The following is a 26,330-nucleotide window of genomic DNA, read 5'->3' as shown; positions in this document are numbered from 1 at the left end:
TTCTTGAACTACTAAAATAGTGAATAGCCCCCAAAAATGTCAGAAACGTGCTACATTAAGAAGTACTGCACTGAAGCTTAATGTTAATGTGCAATAAAATACCTCATCCCAATACTTTTTTTGTTCTTTATGATGAGAAATTTATAACACGAGTGTCTGTGGTTCTCTGTAGAGGGAACCATGTTTCAGGATTCAGTTGATTTGGAGGCTGTGCTGACCAAGAGATAGGAGGCACTCATATAATTGTGGAGAAATAATGGGAAATTTGCCACTGTTTTCAGCAGGGTCTCAATTTGCTATTATGTATTTAAATAAGCCCATTTTCTGATAGCCTGTTAGGTTAGACAAGGCTGAGATACCAGCTTGTTAGTGTTGTTTGTGCCTGCTTAATATACCTGATGGATGTGAGCAATGCTGTGCAGTGTGGAATAGCAAGAATGCTATGGCAATGCTGGCGTGTGAGGATACAAACATTGCATATATAGGGTACCTAAGAAAAAAAAAAACATAGGAAAAGGGTGAAAAAAGAGACTCCACTAGATAAGTGTACTGCATAAATCAAAAGGGTTTATGTCATAACACGAACATGTGCCATTCCTGCTCATATATTGAATTTCAGTAGTTGGTTGCATAAAGAAGTAAAGTGTAATGAAACTGGCAAGCAAAGTATTCCCTAGTCAGCCTTATCTTTGTTCCATTTGTCCTTCAGATACAGCTTTTCTTGCCTTTTTCAATAAAATCCATCCAGCTTTTTTATTTTGCATCTCTCTGTAACTGAGCTGGGAAGACCAATGAGATTCAGTGCTTTTCTAGTTGGGTTCTTAGCAGCTGCTTTTTAAGAGATCAAAACTTCGAATGCTGCTACATGGTATTAAGGCTTAGCTATTGATGTGTCCCTATAGGGGTTATGTTTTTCTTGGGGGGGAGAAGGGGAGGCGAAGGGTAAGGGGTGACCCCTGCAAGCATGCTCACGGGCAGTAAACACTGCTCTCCTTGTTTCCAGGATCCTCTTTGCAAGCTCCGTGCTTAACCTGGCTGAACTCGCTGCCCTGCGCCCTGACCTGGGCAAATTGAAAAAGGTCCTCTACTTCCATGAGAACCAATTGGCGTATCCTGTCCAGAAGTGCAAGGAAAGGGATTTTCAGTATGGATACAACCAGGTTCTTTCATGGTATGTGTTTCTCACACCTCTCTGTGTTGTTTAATGTGTCCTTCTACGTACCAATGCTCAGCATCGCCAGCCCTGAGAAATCCCCCTCCACTGAAGTGAAGAGACTGTAGCAAGCAGAGGTACAAACAGCGTCCCAAAGAGGAGCTAAGAAAAGGGTTCTGGCTAAAACCACATCCTCTATCCACTCATCTCAGTGTATAAAAGAGCAGTGATACCAGCACAAGTGATGGGTAGCAGCTCTGCCCATGGCGTGGACATGGAACGGGGTCATCTTTGAGGTCCCTTTCAACCCAAGCTGTCCTGTGATTCTGTTGAGCTACTGTGGCATACCTGGTAGTTGTGTGGGTTTTGCCCCATCTTGGCTGTCGTGAGTGAGATGCTTTGTTTCATGTCTGCTTAGCAAAGCCCAGCTAAGCACCTCCTGCTTGGCCGTAGCTTTTACTGCATCCAACTGAAATTATAGAGAGGGTTTTAGGGAAATAAACAGAAATTAAAACGTAATGCTGCACTTTTCTTGTGAAGAGAGGGCAGTAAACATACCAGATAAATCCTTATATTTTTTTCATCTGGTATTCAGAAATTGTGCAGTGCTAAAATACCCAGACATTTTAAAGGCTGCGGTCCTTTATTGTTGCTAAAAACAAATGTATTTCTTGAATCCAAGTTAATGAAAGAAGTTAATAACCACCACACTGAAGAGCTTTGTGGTTAGACTCTGTACAAACCTAAGTGAAACGGCAAAACTGAGTTGTTCTGAGCACTGGAATAAATTGATTTGCGTGATCTTTTCTTTCCTAACTGCTATTAGGAGAATTATGAGGACCAGAGATTGAGCATTTCAAGATATAAGTTAAGCTTTTGTATCATTATAACGTAGGCCAGTTGATAGTCAAATTTCTCAGGGTACACTCTGGCCATCCTGCAGCTGCTGCATTTGCACATGTTTCACTGCTTGAACAGTAGAGTAGGAGAGGACAGTGAGCAGTGCGATGAAAGCTTTAGCAGCCATTTTTGGATTTTACACCATGAAGATGTCTTTGTGGCACTGAGGTAAGGAATATATTTTGTGTATGTTTTGCTTTCTTACGGCAGTTATTTTTTCTATTGTAAGCTGACAGACATTATCTTCAAAGCATGCATTTTTAAAATAATAACATTCTTTTGCCTCACCTCCCCCTAAAAGTCTTCTATAGATGCTCCATTCCATTTCCTTCAGCCTCCAGTAGCACCTCTGTATAATTATGTAATTTCCATCTTTCATTTTTGTTGCTGTATAAACCCCATTTTTAAGAGCAAATGGAAGCCATCTTCTCAGTGCAGTGTGTAACTACCTAGCGGTCATCTGCAAGGAAATGCCATCTTCCATCTTCCAAATCTGTTGGAAATACCAGAAACATGAAAATACATATTTCCTGATCTATCTTTATATCGGTATATTTCCAACTCTATCTTTCCATGCTGTTTTGCATAGATGTTTTGGAGAAAATTGAAATTGGAGCACTTGGAATCTTCTTGAGTCGTTAAGGGAGATTTTATTTTCTCCTTAATGATTCAGAAGCGTTGCAATGATACTGGTAATAAAGTCACACGTTCCAATGGTGGAATTCCTTTCCTTGTAGCTGCTTGGGCTGCAAGGATGACAAGGGTGTTCAGGTTTGCAGTGCTATGCACAGCCTCCAGGATAAAGCCGAACAGTTGAGGCTCAATATATGAGACGAAGAGAGGTGGAAATGTCTGGAGCCTTTGCTAGGTGCCAACCTTACCTCCATCACTTGCCAGGGCAGCCAAGGCTGTGTCAGAGCTTCCCATGCACAATTCTAGATACTTCAGGGCCTTGAGGGCCTGGGTGGCTTTTTAATGTCTCCTGAGCAACTCTCAGTTGAGGAATATTTCCTAAATTACTGTTTCAACTGCTTCTGAAATCTCTTGGTCTGATTGATTTTAGAACATGGCACTAAAGAGCAATACAACGTATTAGCATACTGAACCTTTTTTTCTTTTTATTTGATACTGTGTACTATGTGGTATCTACTTTTTCTTTAGTGCACGCATAGGTTAAAAAGCCAAAAATGTTCATCTTTGTTATCGCAGTCCCTGGCCAACTTGGCCAGTCAAAGGTAGGTTAACCAAAGGTAAGTTGTTATAGAATGGAATCATAGAATGGCTTGGGTTGAAAAGGACCACAATGACCATCCAGTTTCAACCCCCTGCTATGTGTAGGGTCGCCAACCAGCAGACCAGGCTGCCCAGAGCCACATCCAGCCTGGCCTTGAATGCCTGCAGGGATGGGGCATCCACAGCCTCCTTGAGCAGCCTGTTCCAGTGTGTCACCACCCTCTGAGTGGAAAACTTCCTCCTAAAATCTAACCTGAACCTCCCCTGTCTTAGGTGAAAACCATTCCCCCTTGTCCTATCACTATCCACCCATGTAAACAGTTGTTGTCCTACAGTACAAAGGGTTTTCTGTGAGGAGTCTTCTTCCAGGTTCTACCAAAGATGTATTACAGTGCCCCTAATCTGTTTGTAGGGCTCTGGAAAAACAAAGACAGTAATATTAATCTCACCCATGTTATGAATGGAAAGTGAACTGTGGATAGAATGGGATCTGCTCCTTTAGGTTGATAATAATATATTGTTATTTGCTTTTAAAAAGTTCAAAAATAATTCAAAGTATAAAAACGCAGGAATTGGAATGTTTCTGCTTAAGGTATGTATGCTACTTCTGGTTCACCTGAAAAGGCTAAGATTAATTGGCATTCCCATTATACATTTTGTATATGAGAATGTGTATCCTGTTTTCATTGCATTTGAAATAGCTCCTTTTGCAACAGCAGTGTGTCCATTAACCTTCACTGCTTTTTACAGTTTGGTTGCTGATACTGTGGTGTTCAACTCTGCTTTTAATATGGAATCGTTTCTTACGTCCATTGGAAAATTTATGAAGCTGATTCCTGACCACAGACCTAAGGATTTGGAAAAAATAATCAGACCGAAGTGCCAAGTTCTCTATTTTCCAGTCAGGTTTCCTGATGTGAGCAGGTCAGTACATTTTCCACGTCATAAATTGCCTCCAGTCTGTCAAAACTACCTATTTATGGTGAAGTTTTAACTAATCAGTTACAGCGTTGTTAAGTAAAGAGCTGGAAGATAGGCACTCTCCCTAAGTAAGTGTATTTCAGCAATCAGAGGCTGCTGGGGCAGCACACAAACCCCCATCACTCGGTGTGAATAATTTCCCACTTGTTTTAGTTCTTAAAAAGTTGACTGTGCCTCAACTCCATCTGTTTGTTTGTACAGGGGAGGTCAAGGAGGAGAAAGAAATTCTAGAGAACACTAACAGCGATAAGGCTGTAGTTGAGAAGCTATATTTCCCTTGGTATGTTGTAGTGGGATTTTATTCCTTCCCCCCTCCCCTACCTCTCATTTTATTGCTTCCCAGGTAGGTGAAAAGCGTTTCAGTAGCACGGAGCAGACTTGCAGATTTTGGCATTAGCTGCAGTTGCAGTTGCTCTTCAGTCCTCCTCAGTTACTACGAAGGACATTTTTTATTACCCTTGTTTCAGAGCCCATCCTGAAATTAGCAGCGGGTTATGTGGCTCAAAGGGAACATTCACCAGATCCCTTTCACTTTTGATTAAACCTGGCACAATTGTTTTTCCTATTACAAGGAACTTTCCTCCCACTGAACAGGAACTTAGCTTCGATGGGACCGATATTAAATCGAGATAGTTTGATTCTGCAATTTGATTATACTCTTAAAAACGACACGATGCTGGGTGTGTGTTTTGTTGGAGTAAGGGTGGAAAGCAGCATCGTGACTGCAGGAGTCCATGTTCTGATCTGATGACAGTTCTGGTCACGTGAGATGTTTGTCCTGACCTGCTTGTACTTACAGCCACTTCAAAGGCTATATGTATGTTGGTGGCAGTTCAGGGTAGAGAGATTTTTAGTATCAGGCCACGCATTCTATTGATGTTGCAGAGCAAGGTTTGCATTTCAGTCACTAGGCAAACATATTCTAAAGCACTGATGCAAATCCTTTAAAAATCCATGTCTAACGTGAAGTCTTAAAGCTGTGTTTGGCAAGCGTGTTAAAATCCTCCAGTGTTGCTTGGGGCCTTGTCTCTCAGGGTGGCAGAAGAGATCATTACCTGTACCTCTCTGCAAACCTACTATTGCTTCTTAGAGACCGCATCTTTAAAGTGTGGGAATGCTGTGGATGTTTCATGGGTTCAGTACTGAGCCATTGTAAAAGGGTCTCATGGTTTTTGATGTACCTGGGAAATCTTGCAGCAATCCCCTGCATAACTCTGAAATTCTTTAGGTTTTGACCTTCAACTGCAGCCCCTATGTACTATTTCTTTGCAGGATCAAGCTTTCAATGATGGTGAATGCACCTGTGGCAGTTGAATGCAGTTTGTTGGCTTTTCTTTAATGTAGACCGAATTGCTATAGTGACAGAATGGAGATTGAGGAGAAAAAGGTTAAGAAAAATTGTGGCCAAGCTAAAATTTATAAAGCAAGCTCTTAGCCCAGAGTGTTTTTCAAGTTATTTTCAAATGGTAATTTGCTTTATCCAAACCAAACTCATACAGTGTAAGTAAGTGATTATTTGCATGACTGACAATCATTTCAGTGCCTGCAGTCTTTTTAAAATGCATAATTTTGCTGAGATGTTGGGAAAATATTTAAAAATTCTGAAGGCAAAATAAGCGGGGTGGTTTTTTTTTTTTCTTTACTCTGACCTCTTTTATTTTGCGTGTGAGTGTCGAAGGGTGTGTATGTCTCATATGGAATCTCCATGTGGACATAAGTGATCTAACAAATCATCCTCACGCTTGTGCTAGCGATCGTGTAAGGATTATTTTAGGTTAACACCGAGATTGTAGGGTAAAATACAAGAAAATACATCTGACCTTTGATCAGAAAACTGTATTAGAAGAGCGTGTCAAACAAGTAAATCCTGTCATGTGTTTACCTGTTAATGTGATTACTGTGGATGATGGCTGTGCAAACTGACACAAGCAGCGCAGTGAATGATCACGTAAGGGTGAAGGAGTAATGGCTAAGGAGAGATGTAGCATTACACATGCACATAATGTGTAATTAAATATTTCAGATGGGCATCTAATCACTGCTTTTCTACTGCCTACAAGAAGAAGTTACCGATGCATTTTGTGAAGAGAATTATTTTATGATAAAGATTTGTCATGAGGACACCTCTTGTTGTTCCCTGAGCAAACGCAGACAGTGGTCCTTATCTGGCCATGAGAGGAGATGAAAAGATTTGAGGATTCAGCAGAGTAAGAAATGTGTGGAGCTCCTCCTCCCATTTTCTGGTTCTGGCAATGACTAGCTTCCATACTGGACCCTGTGGTACCACAGCTATTCCATACGGGTTCATCCTCTGTCATTTCAGATTTCGAGTTCTCCTTTATATACATTCAGATACACATATATTATATAGAAATATATATCACCAGACTTCTAAGCTTATAGACAAATAACATTCCAAGTTTATGTCACTTCATAGTGCATAGGTATTGCAAGAGATGTATACCCATAGCCGATCTTACATGCCATATGTGCTGTGCATCAGGTTTTTTTTCTTCGACATCACAGTGAATTAAATATGTTGTAATTCACACTTATGTTGTCATTTATTAAATTTCAATTTATTTTCTATTATAATGTAATTTAAAAAAAAAGACTTTTTTTTTCTATAGGATCGATAGAATCTATTTTGATATACTGTACTTTCATTTGTGCACACAGAAACTATAGTCTGAGTGCAAAACTCCCTTTCTAATGATGTTATTCTTGGCAGCTGCCTCTCGTTGTGCCAGCAAGCCCTGCTGGAACACCTCTGTTGGTGTTTTGAGTGCATTCTCTCGGTCTGCCTGCATCCATTCCATCCCTGGTAGTTAGCAAAGCTGGGTCAGGTTGGGTGCTCCACGCAATTCATTCCAGTGCAAATTGTAATACAGATTTTGGTTATTATCACTCGTCTTCTAATTGTGGTATATCTTTACCATCACCACGATGCGGTAGAAAAGGGAGATACTTTTATAAGCAAGAATGAATTAATGTTCCTAAGAGCTCAAAACGCAGATTGGACTGAAGTGGGCTAATATAAAAGAAACATGAGGAGCACTGGGATGACAGCAGAAGATGGCCATGGTTTCTTTTAAGTGCAACTTGTTAGCTGGTATCTCGTGCTGTCTGCATTACACATTTAGGAGTAGAATTAGACATTTTAGAATGTTGTTTCTTAATTTGCTTTTATAACGTAGTAATGTTAAAAGGACGTTTTCAGCCATTTGATTTTATATCTGTTAGTTGTACCGTAAGAGAGACAGAATTTTCCGATTTTCAGAATGCTTTATGAACAGTCAGCGGAGTTTCTGACTAAAGCAGAGGTTTCTGAAGGGCACTGACAGTATCTCTTGTAAAGAAACATCACTGTCACGTGGGGAGGAGCCTGTTTCGGGGAATGAAAACAATAATTCTTGTGACTTGCATCACTGGGATCAGGCTTGCAGGGCTGAACCTGAGACCTCTGTTTAGATAACTAAAGAGTTTGATAACTCCCCCTTCTTCTGTAATTAACACCACACAATAGCTTTGCGGTGCTGGAAAATACTTATGTCCACAACCAGGGACTGACCTGAATCCTCAAACACAAAGCTATGGACAGGCACTGTGGGGACGTGGCTGTGTGGCACCAAGGGATGCTCTATAGTGGTACCCAAGTGAGCTCTCACTAACAGTCTTGTGTGTTGGAAACAATATACCTTAGAAGTACGGTTTTTGGCTAATTAGCTTTCCATGCAGTAGCACTTATTAGCTTAGGTGGAGTATGATGCTAATGATAGTGATTCCAGCTTTGAGGCTACCTACTGCACTTAGAGGTGGCTTGGGCATCTCCACGGTGCTCTCTGGTAGTCATAGCCTCCCTGTCACCACCGTTTATGGGTAATTAGCATAATTAGATAACTCCAATAGCCTGCTCCTACCTTGGGGCTTGCTACTGAAGAACTGAATGATAGAAATTGCTCCACTGAATGGCTTTCCTCCTTACCTGCTGCAAGCAGAGTTTGAGGGCTGGCGTTGGCAGGCAGGAGGGATGCTTGCAAGATCTGGGACATGACACCTGTGGGGAGGGAAGCACAGTGCTGGCTTAGAAAGGCACAACATGGAGGATCATCATGGATTTTAGTCGAGAATTGGGTGAGTGGGGTGAAGGGAGGCTTGAGCATCCCCACTCACTGGTGCTTCCTTCAGTGCTTGCATTCTGTGCCTTCAGGGGATGATGCCAGAGTTCCTATTCTAGCCCTGGGGAGTATCCACTGCCCCAGAGCACCCCATTGCTTACAATTCAGAAGCCAAATAGATGAGTTGTCCCCACAGTTCTCCAGCAGCAGACCAACTGTGCCCTCCTAAAGGAGAGCCTGGCTGGATGGGTCTGCTGGGATGTATTTATTTTGCAAAACTTTCTAAAAAAAACCTCATTTCTTTTTATCTGTTCAGAGGCAGAAATAGTTTTACTGACTCTCTTTTATCTGTCGGATAGGTATTCAACTCAATGCTGCCATAATAACCATTTAGTCCCACAATAGCTCACAAGGATACTTAAGCAGAATTCTCTGTGCAACCTAGTTTTTTATTATGTTGGGTACTGCTCATGTTGCATACAACACATTCCCATAAAACTTGCATTTTGTATTTACAGAGAAATTTCTCTGGAGAGTTAAGGTCTTGTAAAACATTCTTGTTCTACAGCATGAACGAATTATTATACTCTGGGGCATTAAAAGTGAAGTGTACTGAAGAAAAGAATTTTTTCATTAAAATGCAGTTTATATTGATAAAACAGATTACTAGCATTTGATGAAATGTGAAACTTGGATCTACCCGTATCACTAAATCGCCAGTAGGTTTATTTTGGCAAGAAGAATAGTATATAATGTATATCAGGACCAATCATTATACAGTACCTGTTAGGTTTGTATTAGATTAAATTGTCTTTCACTAAAGTACTTGGGGAAAAAGAAAAAAAAAAAAAAAAGCCCACTATATCTGTATCTTGAAGTAGCAGAATGTGGTAACGGGGAATATTAGAAAATAAAAGCTGTCGTGTTATCAGTTTTGGCACAGTCATTTATCAATCAGTATTTTAAACATTGACAAGTGGTAATTTAATAGGGAATGACCCTGTTGGCAGGAAGTTCTAATGACAGATGATGCAAACTCATTTATCACTATGGGGCTGTGCTGGCTTCTTACCTTTCTCAGTATCACAGCTCATATTTTCCAAGTCTGGGATGTGAGAAGCCACAAAGGGCAAAACCTGTGGCACTGAGCCCGTAACCACTCCCATCTCATCCCATTAACCCCTTAGCTGCAAATCTCACTGCACCATAGCTGCCAGGATCTGCAAGTCCTGATACAAACTTAATTGCTGTTTGACTCCTAAGTAGGATTTGCTGAACTGCTTGTAAGCACTTCCATCAAGTCAGGCTGTTGGAAGTGCTCAGGATTTTTGGTTGTGTCGCTTGGAATGCAAAGTTGAAGCACTCCTACTTGGCTTTCAAAACCAAACCGCATTCTAATAATTAATAGCACATTTCATTAGCAGGCATTAAAAATATTGCATGCGGTGCCCTATACAGTGGGCAGCTATTATTATTATTATCATTACTACATTGAGAAGGAAATTGATGCATTCAGAGGTTTAATTGATTCGTGCATATTCATGTAGGAAGTCAGTGGTAGAGTCACGACTGGACTGGATTATTATGCACTTCCACGCATAATAATTGTGCTGCAACTTGTATAGAGAGCAGACTACCTTGCTGTAATGTGTGTGGGCATTTGAAGCTGAGGGATGTCATGGGAGAGGAAATGAAAATGACACCTTCATCAGGAGCAGATACGGATGGCATTTTTAATTCTTCTAGGAATAGTTCATCTGTAATACAGTAATTCAGCCAAACCTAACGAGAGCAGAAAAAAAAAATCATATATTCTTACTTTAATTTCCACAATATCAAAGGTTTTCGTCTATTTGATGTAATTTTAAGCTACCTGTGTTAAAGCATAATAAATGGAAGCCTGGCTTTGCTCTTTCTGCACTCTTCCTCAGATCTCCCTATGTTTTTTCCTCTTCCCCTTTCACAACAGCATCTTCCTTCCTAAGGCTGGGGTTAGATACCATCCGCATCCAGGATGCTGTTAGAGGTAGCATCACATTCTTGTAATACCGCTTGGTGAAGTTTAAATATAACTGGTTAAAATTGTCATGATAGACTTAAAATAAAGCTGTTTTGTTTTGTTTTGTTTTCTTCTTCTATTCAAAGTGGGAGAAAGCTATTTATTAACGGTAGCATCCTACAGAGTGCTAAACACCCTCATTTTCAGTGCAGTCATTCAGAAATGTGGGCGCTGGGTGCTCTATGCAATGACAGACACGGATGGGAAGAGGTGACAGAGTGGAAGGCTGAGATTTTGAGTGCTGTGGTGGCATCCCATTTAGTTCTGATCCATACAAAGGTACAGACTTCAATCTTTCACGTGTGCAAAAGGTGGCTTTTATAAACACTTCTGCCCCTATTGAATTTTGCTTTTCAAAATTCTGCCCTTGAATGTCTCAATAATGCTGTCATTTTCGTTAGGAGATTCAGAAATAATGCACAGAAGTGGTGGATATTTTGCTTTCTTTTCTTTCATGCCTACAGAAATCGTATTGATCATATTAATTGTTAGTTGCTACAGTGACAGAACCTTATTGTTTAAATATGCTGGGGCACTTGTTCTTCTACGATAATAGAAAAGAAAGTAGGCAGTGCTAAAAATTGCAGTAAAGATAAGGAATAGCTAAATAATATCATCTATTTTAAGGGATTCATCACTGAGAATACAAAATATTTTCAGAAATCATTTTGAGGAGAATGAAGGAATCTCTGTTAGCAGCCATGGGGGAATGGCAGTGCCTTTAGAATAAGCCTGACTTCATCTTGAATGCTGTATTATTTTGGAGGGAAAAAAAAAAAAGGAAAGAAAAGAAAAGACAGATCCTTTTAAAGAGTGAAGGAATCATAAGGAAGAACAGGTCGATAGCCTGGCAAGTTGATATTAAATGTAAAACTAAAACTTTGAGTGAATCAAGTCTGCTTTGAGGACTGTTGTGTGCTAGATTGCAGACAGCCAATTCAAGTTACAATTCCAGTTAGAGATACTGTTAGATGGAAGTGACAGTACAGCAGATAGTAAGATATGGTATAGGAATTTCAGAGAGTGATGGCAAAGAGAATAAAATTACACTGTGGAATAAGTACGATCACAGCTTTGTGTCTGAAAAGGAAACTGGAAGCATGGAAACATCTCTCCAGCCCTATGGAGATGACCTTTATGTAATGTGTAAGAACAATTTAATACAGATGTTTTATTTATACGTAACCAAATGGGATGAAGTTAAATGATTTTTAATTTTGCAAAATCACAGATAACTTCTTTGTTGTGCAAGGAGTATTTTAATATGGTTAGGGTGGTTTTTTTGGGATTTTTTTTTTTCTTTTTTTGCTTTCACATTTGCAACTAGGAATATTTAATATTTTATATTTTGGACATTCCCCCTGCTCAGTTGTGACTCCCAGATGAAATAATCCTCCTCTTTTTTCTCTTTAAATAATTCAAATAGCATACATTTAAAAATATGAAAATCACAACGTAAATGTACCAGAAGTGCTTTTAAGGTGGGAGGCTGTTCAGCTTTACTATCGAAAAGATGCATTTCTAAATAGTAATGAGGGCTCATCAGAGTTTTGGGTGCATAAGCAGCACGTAATAGAGATGCTTGCTGAAGAGCAACAGGAGATCCAAGTCCAAGAATGCCTTCCCAGTTTCTTTTTGCCAAGTAAGTATTAGGAAAAAATCTTTGGATTGCCTTGGCTTTTTCTTCAAGATGGGGCGTTTTGCGTGTTGAGAAATCTGAATTCACATCAAAGTGGTTTTGAAAATGGTTCAAGCCTACTCAAGATTTTTTTTTGTATTCAGTCTTTATTTTCTGAATTATGTCATAGGCTCTAAAAATAGCCAGAAAAGGCAAAAAAGAACCGTCAAATTTTAATGGAATTGGCCAACCTGAGATTAATTTTAGAATAGTTTTGTCTTAAAGCTATGCAAGATTTGTTCATGATGACTCCTAAGTTTTCAGGTCAGACTTGTAGGAAACTAAATAATCTGTCTGTCTTTGTCCTGCTTTATGTATTTCCTTCTACCTTTTCCTTCCCGGGAATCATCAGCAGGCCAGGAGAACAGGTTCTCCATGTTTGGTCAGGGAACTGTAATGTCTCACTGTCCTTCCAGAGACCGAATCCTTCTGCTTGTCATTCATGGTCAAGCCCTAGTGATTAGCATGCATGCGGGTGAGATTTTGGCGTTTTAAAACAGATTCTTACTAGTTTTGGTGGTTTCTAGATGCCACAGGTGTCCTAGTGCCAGTTCTGCCCCAGTTGAAGAGCTCTGACTCATTTCCATGACTTAGCTTCACACGGAGTTCCTCTTAATATCCTATAACCATGTATCAGCTCCAAGCTGATGGTTCTAGCGGCTGTTAAATGGAAAAGCAGTCAGCTCTTCCCTCTGCAGCTCATCACTGTGTGCTGAATTGTGGACTGGTCTATACAACTACACAGGTAAATACATCATTTAAAGAACATGCCGGTATATAGAGCTCATGCTATTAGTGAGATAACAAGCAGCAGTGTAACTGAGCCATACCAAACAGGGGGAGGAAAAAAAGGCTTCTGTGATTCCCATGCAATCAAAGGGAGATTTTTTTTTACACACTTTGTTGTCCCTGTGTAAAACACTGAAAAATTGTATGTTGTTCTGGCCATCCATGTTCAAGAGAGATTAATTTAAATTGTGAAGCAGGTACAGAGAATTACTGCTAGGATGATTAGGAGAATCTGTATTACGAGAACAGATTAAAAGAGTATGGTTCACTTGTCCTAGCAAAATAAAGGTTGAGAAGGGGATATACGTTAATCTTTATAAATTCAGTCAGAGGATAAATGCCATAGAAGAGGAGGAATTATTTAAGTTCAAAGATAATCCTTACAGCATCCACTAGGTAGAAATTGGTCATTATTACATGGCTCAGAGTGGAAAGGAAAAAAAAATAAAAGAATGTGTAGGGCTGTTGTTTGTTTTGATTTTCCTTAGGGCCATATAGTTTTGAATGTCAAAACGCTTTGGAATTGTAAGGATAATTTGATCAGTTGATAGAATGATTGGTTAAAAAATGTAGGAGTAGTGCCGGACTATTTAGGAGTTTGCTATGATGATATCCACAAAACGTGGTGGACTGTGAGTTGGCCCCATTCTGACTTCAGTCTTGAGTCCAAAACTGCACAGTGAAGGAGCTCGTGGACTTCCAGTGTGTAGAAGACTCAATGATGTGGAGCCTGTTCTCTCTCAGAGGACGATGCAAACTGGTGAGGTGTGAAAGGTCAACAGCTGCGGTGCTTGGAGAAGTGCAGAGAGAAATGTGCTTCAGCAGGAGCCATCTTAGGCACCGTGTGCTGAGTGTTGGGCCTTTGTGAACATCCTTCTCAGTTTTGCCTCAGTTTACTTTTTGTTGTTGAAGACGTTTGAGTAAAATTCTTCTGTTAAGCTCATGAAACTCAGAATGACTTTATTTTTCTGATGAGTTGCAGTGGTGTTTCTTTCATTTTCATCCCTATATACAGTAGCTTAATTGCCCCAATCTGTGCTTGAAGCGAATGAATCACAGAAAGAAGAAATTTTTATGCAGTAATTCTGAAATTTTATCTACCTTTCATCAAGCGTCAGCACAGGTCTTTTGGTTTCTGAGTTCACTTGTGTTATCTGCAATCTGGTCGTGAAGTGCTGATCTTGAATTATGTGACTATATTTGGGAAAGAGAGGGTTTGCCCCTTTTAGGGTGCCTAAACTGTGTTCCTTTTGTTGCCAGTAAAAGAAAGGAGTATCTGTCAGGATTCCTGGTAAACAAGTTGAACAAAAACAGCAGTACAACAATGGCAGTAAATATATATACAAATATATACTGCCCATTGCTACCTTGTATGATATCCATAAAGTTGCCAAGTATTTGTAACATTCAAGCATCTTATTTTTGAACGTAGCCGAGCTCTTCTCCAAGGTACTCAATGCAGAGCTTGTTTATGCATCTATACGTTAGCAACTTATTATTCCATGAGCATCACTTCATTTTGGCTAGCAATAAGTCCTGTTCACTCATTGTGCTGCAGAGGAATGTTTAAAGCTGAAATGTGCATTGGAGTCTGTTTGTTTGCAGCAGATGATTTGCCTAAGCTTTGATGCGCAGTCACTTTCTGACATTTGTGTATTTCAGCAGTGAACAATGTAAACTCATTTTCTGAGCACTTTGATTACTTGCACATAGCAGTGCCCATGGCATGTGACAGAGAAGAGCACTCTATCCACTAATCAGATAGATATGCTTCAAGCGTATTTACACAAAATAATGAAAACAGCTGTTAGATACCTTTAAACTTGAGTGTGTTTTGTTATTAATCTACTAGCCCGTACACATGACACTATAATTCTTCGCTCACTCAAGTTGCCTTTAATGACACAGTAATAAAACTGAGAGGGATGAAAGTAATGGAATTGTAGAATGTAATGCCTCAATTGTTCTACAGTGTCTTCCTTTTTGCCAAAATAAACCACAATTAGGTCCATATGGTGTTTTGAAGTTTTCAAGCAATGACCCTAATAAAAAGTAATGAATTTCTGACAAAAGAAAGCATGGTGCTCTTTTAAGCAGATATCTTCGCTATTGATCTAGTTATGATTGCAGACTGATATGCTAATAGAAGAAGAAAGGTTCAACGTGCCTGGTACAAGCACTTTCATTTGTGGTTTATTTTATTCTTATGAAATTCAGATTGAAAAGGTAGAAACATGTTGTAATCCATCAGTTATGACTCCCTTTTAAAAAGCCTACTATAAAGAAAACAAATGGATTTTTCTTGAGCAAAATGGAGTTTGGAAAGCATTAGCTAAGTTGAAATTTCAAAAGCACTTGTTAACTGGGAGACTGCCTTGCACTGATGGAGAGCTTTGTGAGGACGTGAAGCTTGACTTGGGCACGTGATTGACCTCAGAGGTCCAAGCTCTTTGTTGCTCGTTTTTGTCTCTTCAATACTTTTCCTGGGGGAATTGGATGACGCTTCTCTTCATTTAGAGAACCCGATTACCTGCTGAGCAGTTGTTAGGTGAGTGCAGATACTCAATTACAATGACTAGGGAGGGCTTCCTATAAAGCACATACCTATGGGCAACCATGAAAAAAGCGTGGTGTGTCCGTTTTGTGCCAGTGGAGCAATAATGTCTGACGTATGGCTAATCCCATCTTAGTGAAATGGAGAAACAGATACCAAGGGAAGGAGAAAACGCATGGTTGGTTTGATAACTTTAACTGATAGTATTTGTTGAATGAATGTTCATTCCACATATGCACAGTCCTAAATGACTGAATTGTAAAGCATCTGCTGGATAATGTATATTATTGGCATTATTTTACCCTGAGCAGTGTACTTCATGTTGCAACATGAGGCTATTCTGAGCATCTTTTGAATAAAATCTACCTTGTCTACCTTTGATTGCCACTAGAAATTATCTCTGAGTGGCTCCTTCATGGGTAAATTACGAATCTGTTTATCTAATGGGCTAATTCCTTTATTGCTTGTTCCCAGACTATCGAGCTGCTTCTCAGACCTCCTGCTCTAGTCTCTACTTCTCCGCCTTTGGAAAATAATGTAATCGTTGCCTCAGTAATGCTTATCATTCTTCATTTATGTTTCAAGATACAGAAGCACTGATAACTTACTTTAGTTTGCTGCCTTCTACGTTGGTAATTTTTCCATGCCCCTATCTATTACATATTTGTGTGAAGTTACTTTATTCGTCCTAATGGAAAAGAGCCTTGTTCATGGGTAAAACTTTATCCTCGACAATGTATCCTACTTATAAGCAAGGTAAATGAATTGCTATCTATTCTACCACTTTTCTTTGTGGAAATAGATACTCTTTTCTAATTTCTCACCTTCTTGTACTTGACACTTCAGTGGAATTTGTAAAATTGGTTTGGTTTGTTGCAATCACGTTTAATTGCAGGAGACTGGGACTTAGAAACTGGGGTTTGCCTTCTGGAAGAGGGAGTGGACTGCAGAAGAAACAAATCTCACTTGAGATCATAAGCTTGGGAAGGTTTTTGGTGTTTGGAATTTTAATAAGAGGAACATAAAAGTGAAAAATCCCTGCCTTACTTCCTGTAATTTAAATAGGTTTGAATTGATGTTTCTTGCTTCAAGTTTCAGTTAAAAGACTTAAGAAATAGAATTACGTGTGAATTTAGGCTAGTTTTAAACTACATAAAAATTCCAACAAGCATAGGTAGCCTAGGAGGTCAATGTGTTTAAAATAAGCTGGTTTCTGTAGCCTGTTGTAGATCAGAGGGTTTGGGTTTCTCACCCTGACGAGCAGTTCTCCAGGAAGGTGGTGCGAGGCAGTGGGTCGTGCCTCTGCCCCTCGTATGCAACTCCGGCTCTTGTGCTTGAATTCAGCTCCCCTCCCCTCCTGTATCACAAACAATAAAGACATTGACATATTTTTAATACTGACAGAGGGGTCTTAAAACTTAAAAGAAGCATAGGAGCCTTCAAATACTTAAGCGCTGTAGCCCCTGAATTTATTCAGTAAAGTATGAACACCTAATTCTGCAAAACTGTACTCCCTTGAGTTCTTTGAATACCAGCTGGAGACTCTAGAATAATTCTGGCTTATTTTTCATACAGCTCTGTTGAAATTGTTTGAGTACTTCAGAGTTCTCGGTATTCCTGCAAAGGATGATGCAAACTTAACCTTTGTTCCTTTTGAACCTGAAGTCTTAACTGTTGGTGTTAGTCCAGGTGCAGGATGTTGGTCCAGAAGTGTGAACCCACTGGCCAAAACGGATAGTGTCTTTCATTCATTTGTTAAAGGTACTCCAAATACTCTTATTTCTATATTGCAAGTACTAATGTAATCTTTCACCTGCACTGTGATGTGAGGAGCATCCCATGTGTACATGTACAGGACTACATCCTTAGTAAGCAGTTTTACTACTAGAGAGTGTTCTTCTGCTGGATTATGGCAGTATAGATCTCGTGCAAAATCAAGTCCTGACAAAGGGAACACCTTTCTTAAGCATTCATGCAAAACCCAAAAGTTGTATGATTTTTGATCAGCTGATGCATGTATTTTTAGGCACGTCATGACTTTTTTTTTTCTTCCTTTCGTTTCAGTACAGTCAGCCTCCCTTAACGGCAGCATTCACTGTTGTGCAATGATCAGAGTTGGTAATTCTTAGCAGTAGATGGAGGGGACAAGTTTAAGAAAACATTTATTGTACTGTGTTTTTGGAAGCATAAGCTAGTTGTAGAGGTTAGGTTGAAAATAGCAGGAACTAGTACGGCAGCATTTTGGTAAATTGGGATATAAACAAACATCTGTTGCAGGAATGTAGAAATGACATCATAAAGAATGTATGCAAAAAACTTAATTGAAAAAGAATGATGCAGAATTGCAGCATGACTTTAAGTCTAAATTGATTTCTGCTTTCAGAGTGAAAGTGGGATTTTTGTGCAACATTCCAATACTATAAAGTATTTAAAATGTAATGTCCTATTAACGTACCTAAAATGTAGGCTGCGGGTCACCCAATAAGAATAGTAGTTACAGTAATACAGTATATGGAATATGCAATTATCTTGACAATAGTTTTATTTTTTCAACAATTTTGTCATAAAAGAGCAGTAAGATACAATGAATTTGATTCATTTTGTGTGTGTGAATCATTTAATAGGCCATTACATCTACTATATTAGACTCCATTCTCCTTTCAGAGCTTTTCATTATAAGGCTGTCTTTAATGGAAAGAAGTTTAACCTTCCCTCCCAGATAGATTGAACCCCATAACAGTGTAAACATTCTCATTATAAAATAAAATCCCCTTCCCCAAGGGCAGCACTATAATTATGTTGCCGAGTGTTGTACAAATGTTTCTCTTAAAAAATGTTGTCTCGTTCTTGTCCTCAAGTTTTTATCATTTTCATTTATGAAGAGAATCAATAGTACTTTTAAATTGTAATTTAATAAAATAAATGTGATCTGATTATTTTTTAATTTTTTTGAAGTTATTTTAATCAAGTTTGAGAAGAAGTCATCAGTAAAATTGCTGTTGATTTATAAATAGGATAATTAGAGGCTTTCCTCCTAAGTACTGCTCACTGGCATTGTGGCTGCTTTTATTGCCTAGTCAAACCTCTTCATTCAATTTTAAAATTGCCTTTTGAATGAACTGCTCTATGAGTTTGCCAAAGAGTGTCACTATTAATACCTTACCTCCTCTATTTCATTGTCCGGTCCGTAAACGCACGCTAAATGGTTTGATAAGGAGGTCAATGAGGTTGTGCTAGTTTCGAAGTGAATTACAGCCGAGCGTTTCAGTGAGGTCAGGGGACGGTGCTGCACAGCCCTGGGAGCTCCCGTGTGCCATTCGTGCTGGCAGGGCAGGCATCTCGCCCAGCTTTATGGAAGGAGCAGCTCGAAAAGCACACCTCGCTCGTTCCGTTTCATGGCAGAATGCAGTTCTGCACTTGTCCCTTAGCTCAGCGGCAGGCACACGCCATGTACTGCATGGCGATGGGTTGCATGGGGGATGCTGGCAGGCAGGGGGATGGTTTGCTGTAAGCCCTGAAGCATCTCTCCCAGCTCGGTGGGCACTGTGCCCCTCCAGGTGCCGGATGGCGATGTATTGCTCTGTGTTTCTGCATCCAGGCACTGCTTCCCTGAGTGAGCCCGGCGGAAATAGAAACGTAAAAGGCAAAAGTAAGAAACTTTGTGCTTGTTGAGTCTAAAAGAAAGTCTGTTTGTGTGTGTCTCTCCCTTTGTAACAGAAGGAATGTTTCTTATGTTTCTGTCTTCAGACAGTTGGCACACATTTCATCTCAGCAGCTGCTTTCTCTTAAAGTGCAGTAGAGTGTAGGACTGTAGTGACACTAGCATTAATACTTCACATTCTGCTATCATATGCTGTCACTGTGAAATATGGATCTAGGTTACATGTGTTTGCAGACTTTGTACTACTGAATTATGAAAGCTGACTCCGTCGGAGGATTGTGTTGTATTCAGAGACTGTGAACTGAACAATAAATGAATGCAGTAAGAGACTTGCAGGAACACGCAGCATCCTCCTTTTTGGCCTAATTGAGCCTATGGCTTTAAAAGGTAGGATTGCCAAATAAAGCTCCGTTGTTGACTTTGCTAAATATATTTAGCAGGCACCTAAATATTTCTCTTGTGGGCACCTTGTAGTTGCTGTCCTCGGCGTTGTTTAAATGTTATTTTTAAATCCCATTCTTCTGAGTGGTAGGAATTACTGCGGAGGAATAGAATGTATTGCAGAGAATGGAACTACTGCAGGGTGGCAAAAAGCGCAAAATAGGAGATAAGTTATCGGGTTATATACAATTAGTTGTGTTATCAATCATTAGTGTGCAGCCAGAAGTACAGCCCTTACCACGTGTATTCTGATGCGTGGTATAATGATAGAATTGCTACGGGTGTTGTGAAGGAAGTGTTTGGTCTTACTGAACTTGTCTGGGTTTCAGCTACTTACCTACTATGTATTTTCGTGCTCAGCAAAAGAGGGGTTTGTTTCATATACATATTTAATTTCATGTGAAGTGGTTGCTGTCATGACTTTTCCCATGTTAATTTTGATGTTTCTTTTGTACACGATGCTTAGGTGGAATGGTGGGATTATATCTTCTTGTGCATTGGGACTTCCCATGACAGCTTTCTTGGTTGTCGTCTCATGCCCTGCCTTCTTTTAAATGGCATCCAGGTGCACTTTGAGTTTAAATATGCTCATTAAGAATTGACATAGACTAGAAACCACTCACTTCTGATTTTGTACTCTAATAGTGCATTCTTCGGTTCATTACAGAGAGGTGAAATACATTAAAAAATGTTAGCGGCCAAATTTAACCTATTAATGAATCATTCTGGAGGTAATATCTGCATACTCTCATAGAGCCCTAGCTATAGGCATAATAAATCAACGTGGTGCTATGCTGGCGCTCACCCATTTTCTGTCCTGTGAGAAGCTTTAACTTCAGTCCTCTCTTTGTCTGTCTTCTCATAACCAGCAAGCTCTTTATAAAAAAACTTCACTACAGTGAGGTTCAGGTTTTTGTTGTTGTTAATACAGGAAAAATAAAATACTAATGCATTCCAAATTTTCGATCATCTGCTTCTTTTCTGTCCAAGTGAAGATAATTTTCTTGACCAATCTGTGGTCTTTGTTGACCAAAAGAATGAAGGCAATGTGTTAACACTCTCATTAACAGAACCATTTTGTAGTTCATTGCTTTTATTAATCCTTGCAAAATATTGAAAATATTTGTCAGAATATTTCAGTGGTACATGACAGTAGAAATACCAGTAGAAACGGTGAACAACATTGTTTTCCTGAAGCTTTATGGAATCTCTTCCAATGCGTAGAGCAGTGCATGAAGTACCTTTGAATTTATGGAAAAATAATCAATGGGTGGAGTACTGCAGTGGTTAGGAAGTAGAATTAATGTACTCCATATCTAATTGATGTGGTTTAATAGTTCGCATTGCTTTTAGAATACTACCCATAACAGCACATACTGGCAAATCAAAATTGTTGCTTTCTATGGGACCATTTATAATGCAGTTGGTGTCACTTGTCAGCATGCTACAAAAAGACTTCTACGCTTGAGTTGCATCACATGGTGGAGATTTTTGGTGGAGAGATGTTCCTTATGCTTATATATTTGGTTGGAGAAACCATAAAAGCTCTATTACTATCTGTGACATTTCCCTTCCTGTCTCAGGGCAGCAGATGTCCCACATGTAACCAGGTGCTGGTCTTCATGAAGCCTTGCGATCTCAGCTTCCCTGAAGTTACTGTGCAGTGCCTCAGAGACACAGCAAGCAAAGTTCTCAAGCCCCAAAGGACCAAACTATGAAACCACATTTTCAGCTAGAGTAAAAATGTCTGTCCGTGGCTGATTTGATGTGAAAGATTGAACTGCAGTCCTTTACATGTGTATGCCCAAGTCCATATTTCTGGAGCTTGCAGGAACCCAGTGTGCTCAGTTCTTTTATCTGTCAATAATCAAATGTTAACACCTCCAGCAGAGTTTGCTTCTGGAGCAGTCTGAGCCAAAGATTGGATTTCTGAGATACCCTTAGAGTCTGTTGAGCCCATTTTGCTTTAACTCTGACATGGATTCTTTAATTCTGTAACGTAAGCATCAGACTCTGATAGCATCTCCACTTCATTAGTTTGAATGGTGGTAGCAGCAGTATCCCCTGCTAAAGCTAAACAGGAGAGTTGATGCCAAATTTTGGAATTGAGCTGGGTAGCACCTATGCCATAAATCTTGCAACCAAAGGAAAGGTGTAATGTTGAGCTTAATGCACAGGGGTTTTTTTCCTGCTCATCTGTTATGCTGCTAAGATAACTTTTTTCCCCCCAAAAGTTATGACTGTAGTATTCCCTGTAACTGAGTCTGGTGCAAAAAGCAAAGAGAGAAATGCTTCTCAATGGCTTGTTTGATCAGCCATGCCTAATGGCCTGTGGATGAAACCTTCAGCTGCCTTACAGTGCTGCACTTGTGTGGAAGTCAGCTGGAGTAATTTACATCACTGAGGGTCCCTTCTCTGCTTCCAGCCCTGTTGGTTGGATCGAGGGGTATCCATCGCCTTAAAAACTGCAGATTTCTTTCTGGATTTTTGCAGTGCCGTGTATCAGCGTCTCCAGCATCACAGGACTAATCAAGGACATGGCTTTTTTTCCCCAGTTAATTTCAAAGAAAATCTTGTGAATGACAGGCATGCAGCGTGGTTGCGGAAGTAATGCTGAAACTTAGCTTTGGTGAATGGCAAGTAGGACAAACGGGTAATTAAATGGTTGATAAGAGTCAAAGTGGTTTAGATACATTTAAATACTGTTTAAGTCATAAAATGCAGGAGGTCAGAAACTCAAGAAACCTAGTCATTGGAATCACTATTAAATAGTAGGTAAATGGGGATCTTCTCTCAAGGCACTCAGTCGTAACTTACGGGAGGATTATATCTCAGACACAAAAGAGGACTTGAGAATGTGAGCTTAAAAAAAAGTCATTTATTTTTTCACAAGGTTTGCGTTTCTGGTGCCCTGTAATGCATAATAGAAACTTCTACAGCGGTTTTTGGCTTTTGACAGTACCCATTTCTTCATATTTTTTTTTCCTGCTTTTTGTAATCTTAAAGATCGTAACGTGTTTAGACTGTTCTCCCCCAAACACACACAGAAGACCAGTGTGTGTAAAAGCATAATTTGTTTTCTTCTTTTGCACTATGCTGTAAAGGGTAATGGAGACAAAGACACAGAAACCTTTCGTCTCACTTGCTCTTGTTTAGTAGCTGGCGAGGATCAGCATTGGTTAATAAAGTAAAAACAATGAAAACCCCACCCAAAGAGCAGTTTTGCACTCAGATGCTCAGTTTTCATTCTTTTTCCTTGTGATGATGTGATCATTTCACTCCAGTTCTCCAGTCACCGTGCAGTCTCCTAGGACACACAAGACCTGAATTTCTAATGTGAAGAAGCATGATGCAAGCATGCTATACATTATAGAAAAGGGGAAAAATCCCTTGGTTGATTTTTGACTTGTTTTGCATGCACCTTTAACTTTTAAAATACAACTTTGACCATTTACAAATTGGAGTTTTAAATATAAGCTGTGTAGAAGTGTTGCTTCGAGATCTGCTTTTAGATATATATTTGTTGTCCAACGTAGCATTCCACTTTCTGTTCCTAAATGAGATAATGCTCTATTTCTTTTGATTTTCTTCTGCTCTGTTGTGTGATTTACCTCTAGAGCTGCACTTGGAGGTAGAATCCCACTCTGTTCTTGTACTGAAATGGTGCCTGAGTTTTTAAATAGGCATATAAACTTCTATCTGCTTCATCCCAAGAAGAGTATTTCGTATCGAAGTACATGAAAACTGGTTAATGAGAATTTCAGTTGATAATATTCATAGAGCGATCAAGAATAATGGCTTATTCACAGATACAAATAGTGAATACGGGAAGAACAGCTAAAGAGAAACATCTTCTTGGATACTCAGTAGTAAGATTGTCCTTCAGTGGTACAGGTTTGAAAAAGGAAGCTTCCATGTCTTCAGAGGGATTAAGTTTCAGTATGTGTTGGCAGTGCTATTGTATTAGTGCAGTCAGTTACAACAAATTCATCCTGCAATGATGGTTGATAAGGAGCATCACTTTCTATATCCCACTAAAAATAAACTGCCGCTGATGCTTCAGCAGCTCTGTGAACTCTGTTGGCATATTTTGTACCTGTAGGTTTAATTTCAGACCCTAGGATGAGCTGGAGGTGTCTCTGGCAGCACTGCAGGTAACTTGTTGTGCGTGTTCAGTGGAGCATGCATCTCAGCTTCCGTGGTGCCCTGCTTTCATATCCTTATATACACAGCAGTGTTTTTGTTCAGGGCACAAACTCAATGCCCTAGGAGCCTACAGAGCCAAAACTCATCCATGGCTCCCATCTACACTGGCTGCTGTTCCACCCCCCTTTGCTGCTCTTCTTTGGGAATGTATGTGCTTTCCTGTTTGAAAGCAAAGAAGGAAATGGTGGAAACCAGCCACAGGTGACATAGTGAAGAGCAGTTGGATGTGGAGCAGGCTATAGCAATCATTTGGCTCCTTCTAGTTCCTATTGCAGATTGTCACCACATCTGCAAAAAGCAGTTCTTTCTCAAGAGTCCAGTTAAGGGATGAAGGAGATCGGGGTTGTTTTTAGCCAGAAACCACATACTGAAATGTCATTGTAGAACCTGTGCCAGGTGAATTGTGTGGTGCCTCGTTAAGTCCAGTGACACCTCAGTGAGTCAGTCCTGCTCATTACAGAGTCCTAATGGCTGCCTATAAGCTGAGGTGACCAGTGCACATGCCGCACAAGTTTATAAAGTCAATGATTGCAAACATAGCTCACGTCCATTCTCCTTGTTAAAATTGCTAAAATATTTTAAATTATTTTCAACTATTTTGCGTTCATTAGGAGGCTGATACGGTCGAGCCAGAATGTGTTTTTAAAAGCAGCTTTACTGAATTCAGCTGAATTTCCAACTCTGATGTCTTGTGGTGAAAATAGCAATGCCAGAAACATAAAGTACTCGAAGTAAAAATGTTCTATTAATACCTCGTCTTAATCTCATAAACTGTTCTGGACATAAGCTTCAAAATAAAAGAGAAAAGAAAAATGAATCACTTTTGTGAGAACAACTTTAAACAATCTGTTTTGTAATGTGTGTGTGATATTTGATGAACGTTTCCTCAGTTATGAGAAAAACTGCATGGAGAGAGGGAGTGCCGTCTTGTTTTTATACTCAGGTGTCACTGTATGATGTTAGATGAACGCAGCCCTTCTGCACAAAACTTGTTTCAAAACTGCTTTGGTTCCTTCTGAGAATATGAGGCAAAGGGAAAGCTATGCCGCTTGCTGAACTCCCAAGCACATCTCAAATAAGCTGTAAAATTAAATGCTACATATTCCAATATGATTATTTTCTTGGCTGAGGAAATCAGCTGCTTAAGGCCAGGAGTAGAGATGCCCCAAGTGGAGCTGTGTGAGCCGAAGGAATTCAGATTTGTTCCTTCGAGGAGCAACAGATTATTGGCTTTACTGCAGGGAAATGGAAGCAGCAGCCACCTCCACGAGCCAACAGCTGGGGAGGAAGGTGAGAAGTGGCTGCAGAAATGGGCACCAACAGGAGCTTTTCCAGTATTGGGTGAGTACAGAGCGTGGCTGTAGAGAAGCCCTCACGTTGGCTGCAAGTTGAAAAATCCAAATTGGCGGAAGAGAAAGGGTTAAAAAGGATGAATATCTTTGCACCTTAATGGGAGAACTATTTCTGTAATGGTATCAAAGATAAACCAGTGTATTATGAACACTAAATGATAAAGGGTGATAATATGCCATTCTTGAGACTTCTTGGCTCTTACCTAACACATCAGAAAGTGATTGTTGAATTTTAAATAGCCATACAAATGGATGACATAGAAATTTAACTTTGCTTTGACCTTATTCTAATTCACAAGATGACTGCAAAATGACTTTGTTACATCTGAATGTATGCTGGATGCTAAATCACTCCAGAGTATAAAATCTTTGTTTTGGCATAATGTTGATGCATAAACATTTGTACCCCATACTAACCCTATAAACATCACAATCCATCAGTACAATTACAAAAAAGATTGTTTGTTTTCACACTTAAAGCAGACATGAAATAGAGTGTCCTTAACTTAATCACCACCTTGATTTACCACATTTGCATATATTTGCATATTAATTGGACTACAGATTAAAATTGGTTTTGTAATTTTAATTAAGTGTCCACAAAGGTAAATGATTAGAACTGTTTAAAATACATTCTGACATAAATAGCAGTAAAAGCTTTTGTGATGATGTTTTTGTGGAATTACATTCAGAAAGTGGCCTTTTTATGATAGTAATTTTAATCTTAAATAGAATTATACAGTCAAACAGAACTGTGGATTCATAATCATTTTTTCAAGATTCATTTAATATTTTGCTGATTTGCAGCACTTGATGAAAATGTACTGTAGGTTTAGTTGATCGCCGAATTGGGCTGTGGAGCTGATAAAGTGAGGGTTTAAACCCTCAGTCTTTATATTCGCCGTGCGTATTTCAAACACATTATGGGTACATATGTAGACGAGGACTTTATTTTTTCAAGTGTGGGATATAAAAGCCGTCGGTAATGGATGATCTGTGCTTTTAAGACGTAATCTCCTCCACTGACCATCTTCCTTCAGTCTAGCTTGTGGAACGCGGGGCATTTTAAAAGGCTTTTCAATAAATCACTGCAGGTAATAGAGGAATCATTCTTTGTGTTGTCAAGGGAGAACGACTACCATAGGTAAGGATGTGCTGTCAGTCGTGCTGCCCTGAAGTCAGGGGATGCTGATAGTCGGACCTCC

At 39.6% G+C, this 26,330-nt stretch overlaps 1 protein-coding gene across 52 annotated transcripts in view; it reads left to right on the top strand.

Annotated features, from left to right (window-relative positions):
* The window catches only part of GTDC1 (glycosyltransferase like domain containing 1), a 168,061-nt gene that overhangs the window by 79,862 nt on the left and 61,869 nt on the right, over positions 1 to 26,330 (top strand). For 46 of the 52 annotated variants that reach the window (XR_003076011.3, XR_003076010.3, XR_005861258.2 and 43 more), the window contains 2 exons: positions 1,004 to 1,171; positions 4,037 to 4,210. The exons of 5 other annotated variants lie outside the window; for them this stretch is intronic. Coding sequence is in view for 38 of the 47 variants with exons in the window: in XM_025152235.3 (XP_025008003.2) it covers positions 1,004 to 1,171; positions 4,037 to 4,210 (342 nt within the window). In the remaining 9 variants the exon portion in view is untranslated. The remainder of the gene's footprint in view (positions 1 to 1,003; positions 1,172 to 4,036; positions 4,211 to 26,330) is intronic. One more of the 52 variants, NM_001396648.1, reaches the window with a different exon arrangement.

Source organism: Gallus gallus, chromosome 7, assembly GCF_016699485.2.
Source record: "Gallus gallus isolate bGalGal1 chromosome 7, bGalGal1.mat.broiler.GRCg7b, whole genome shotgun sequence".
Taxonomy (NCBI): Eukaryota; Metazoa; Chordata; class Aves; order Galliformes; family Phasianidae; genus Gallus; species Gallus gallus.
Note: the sequence above shows the minus strand (reverse complement) of the source record. Positions and strands in the feature narration are given on the sequence as shown.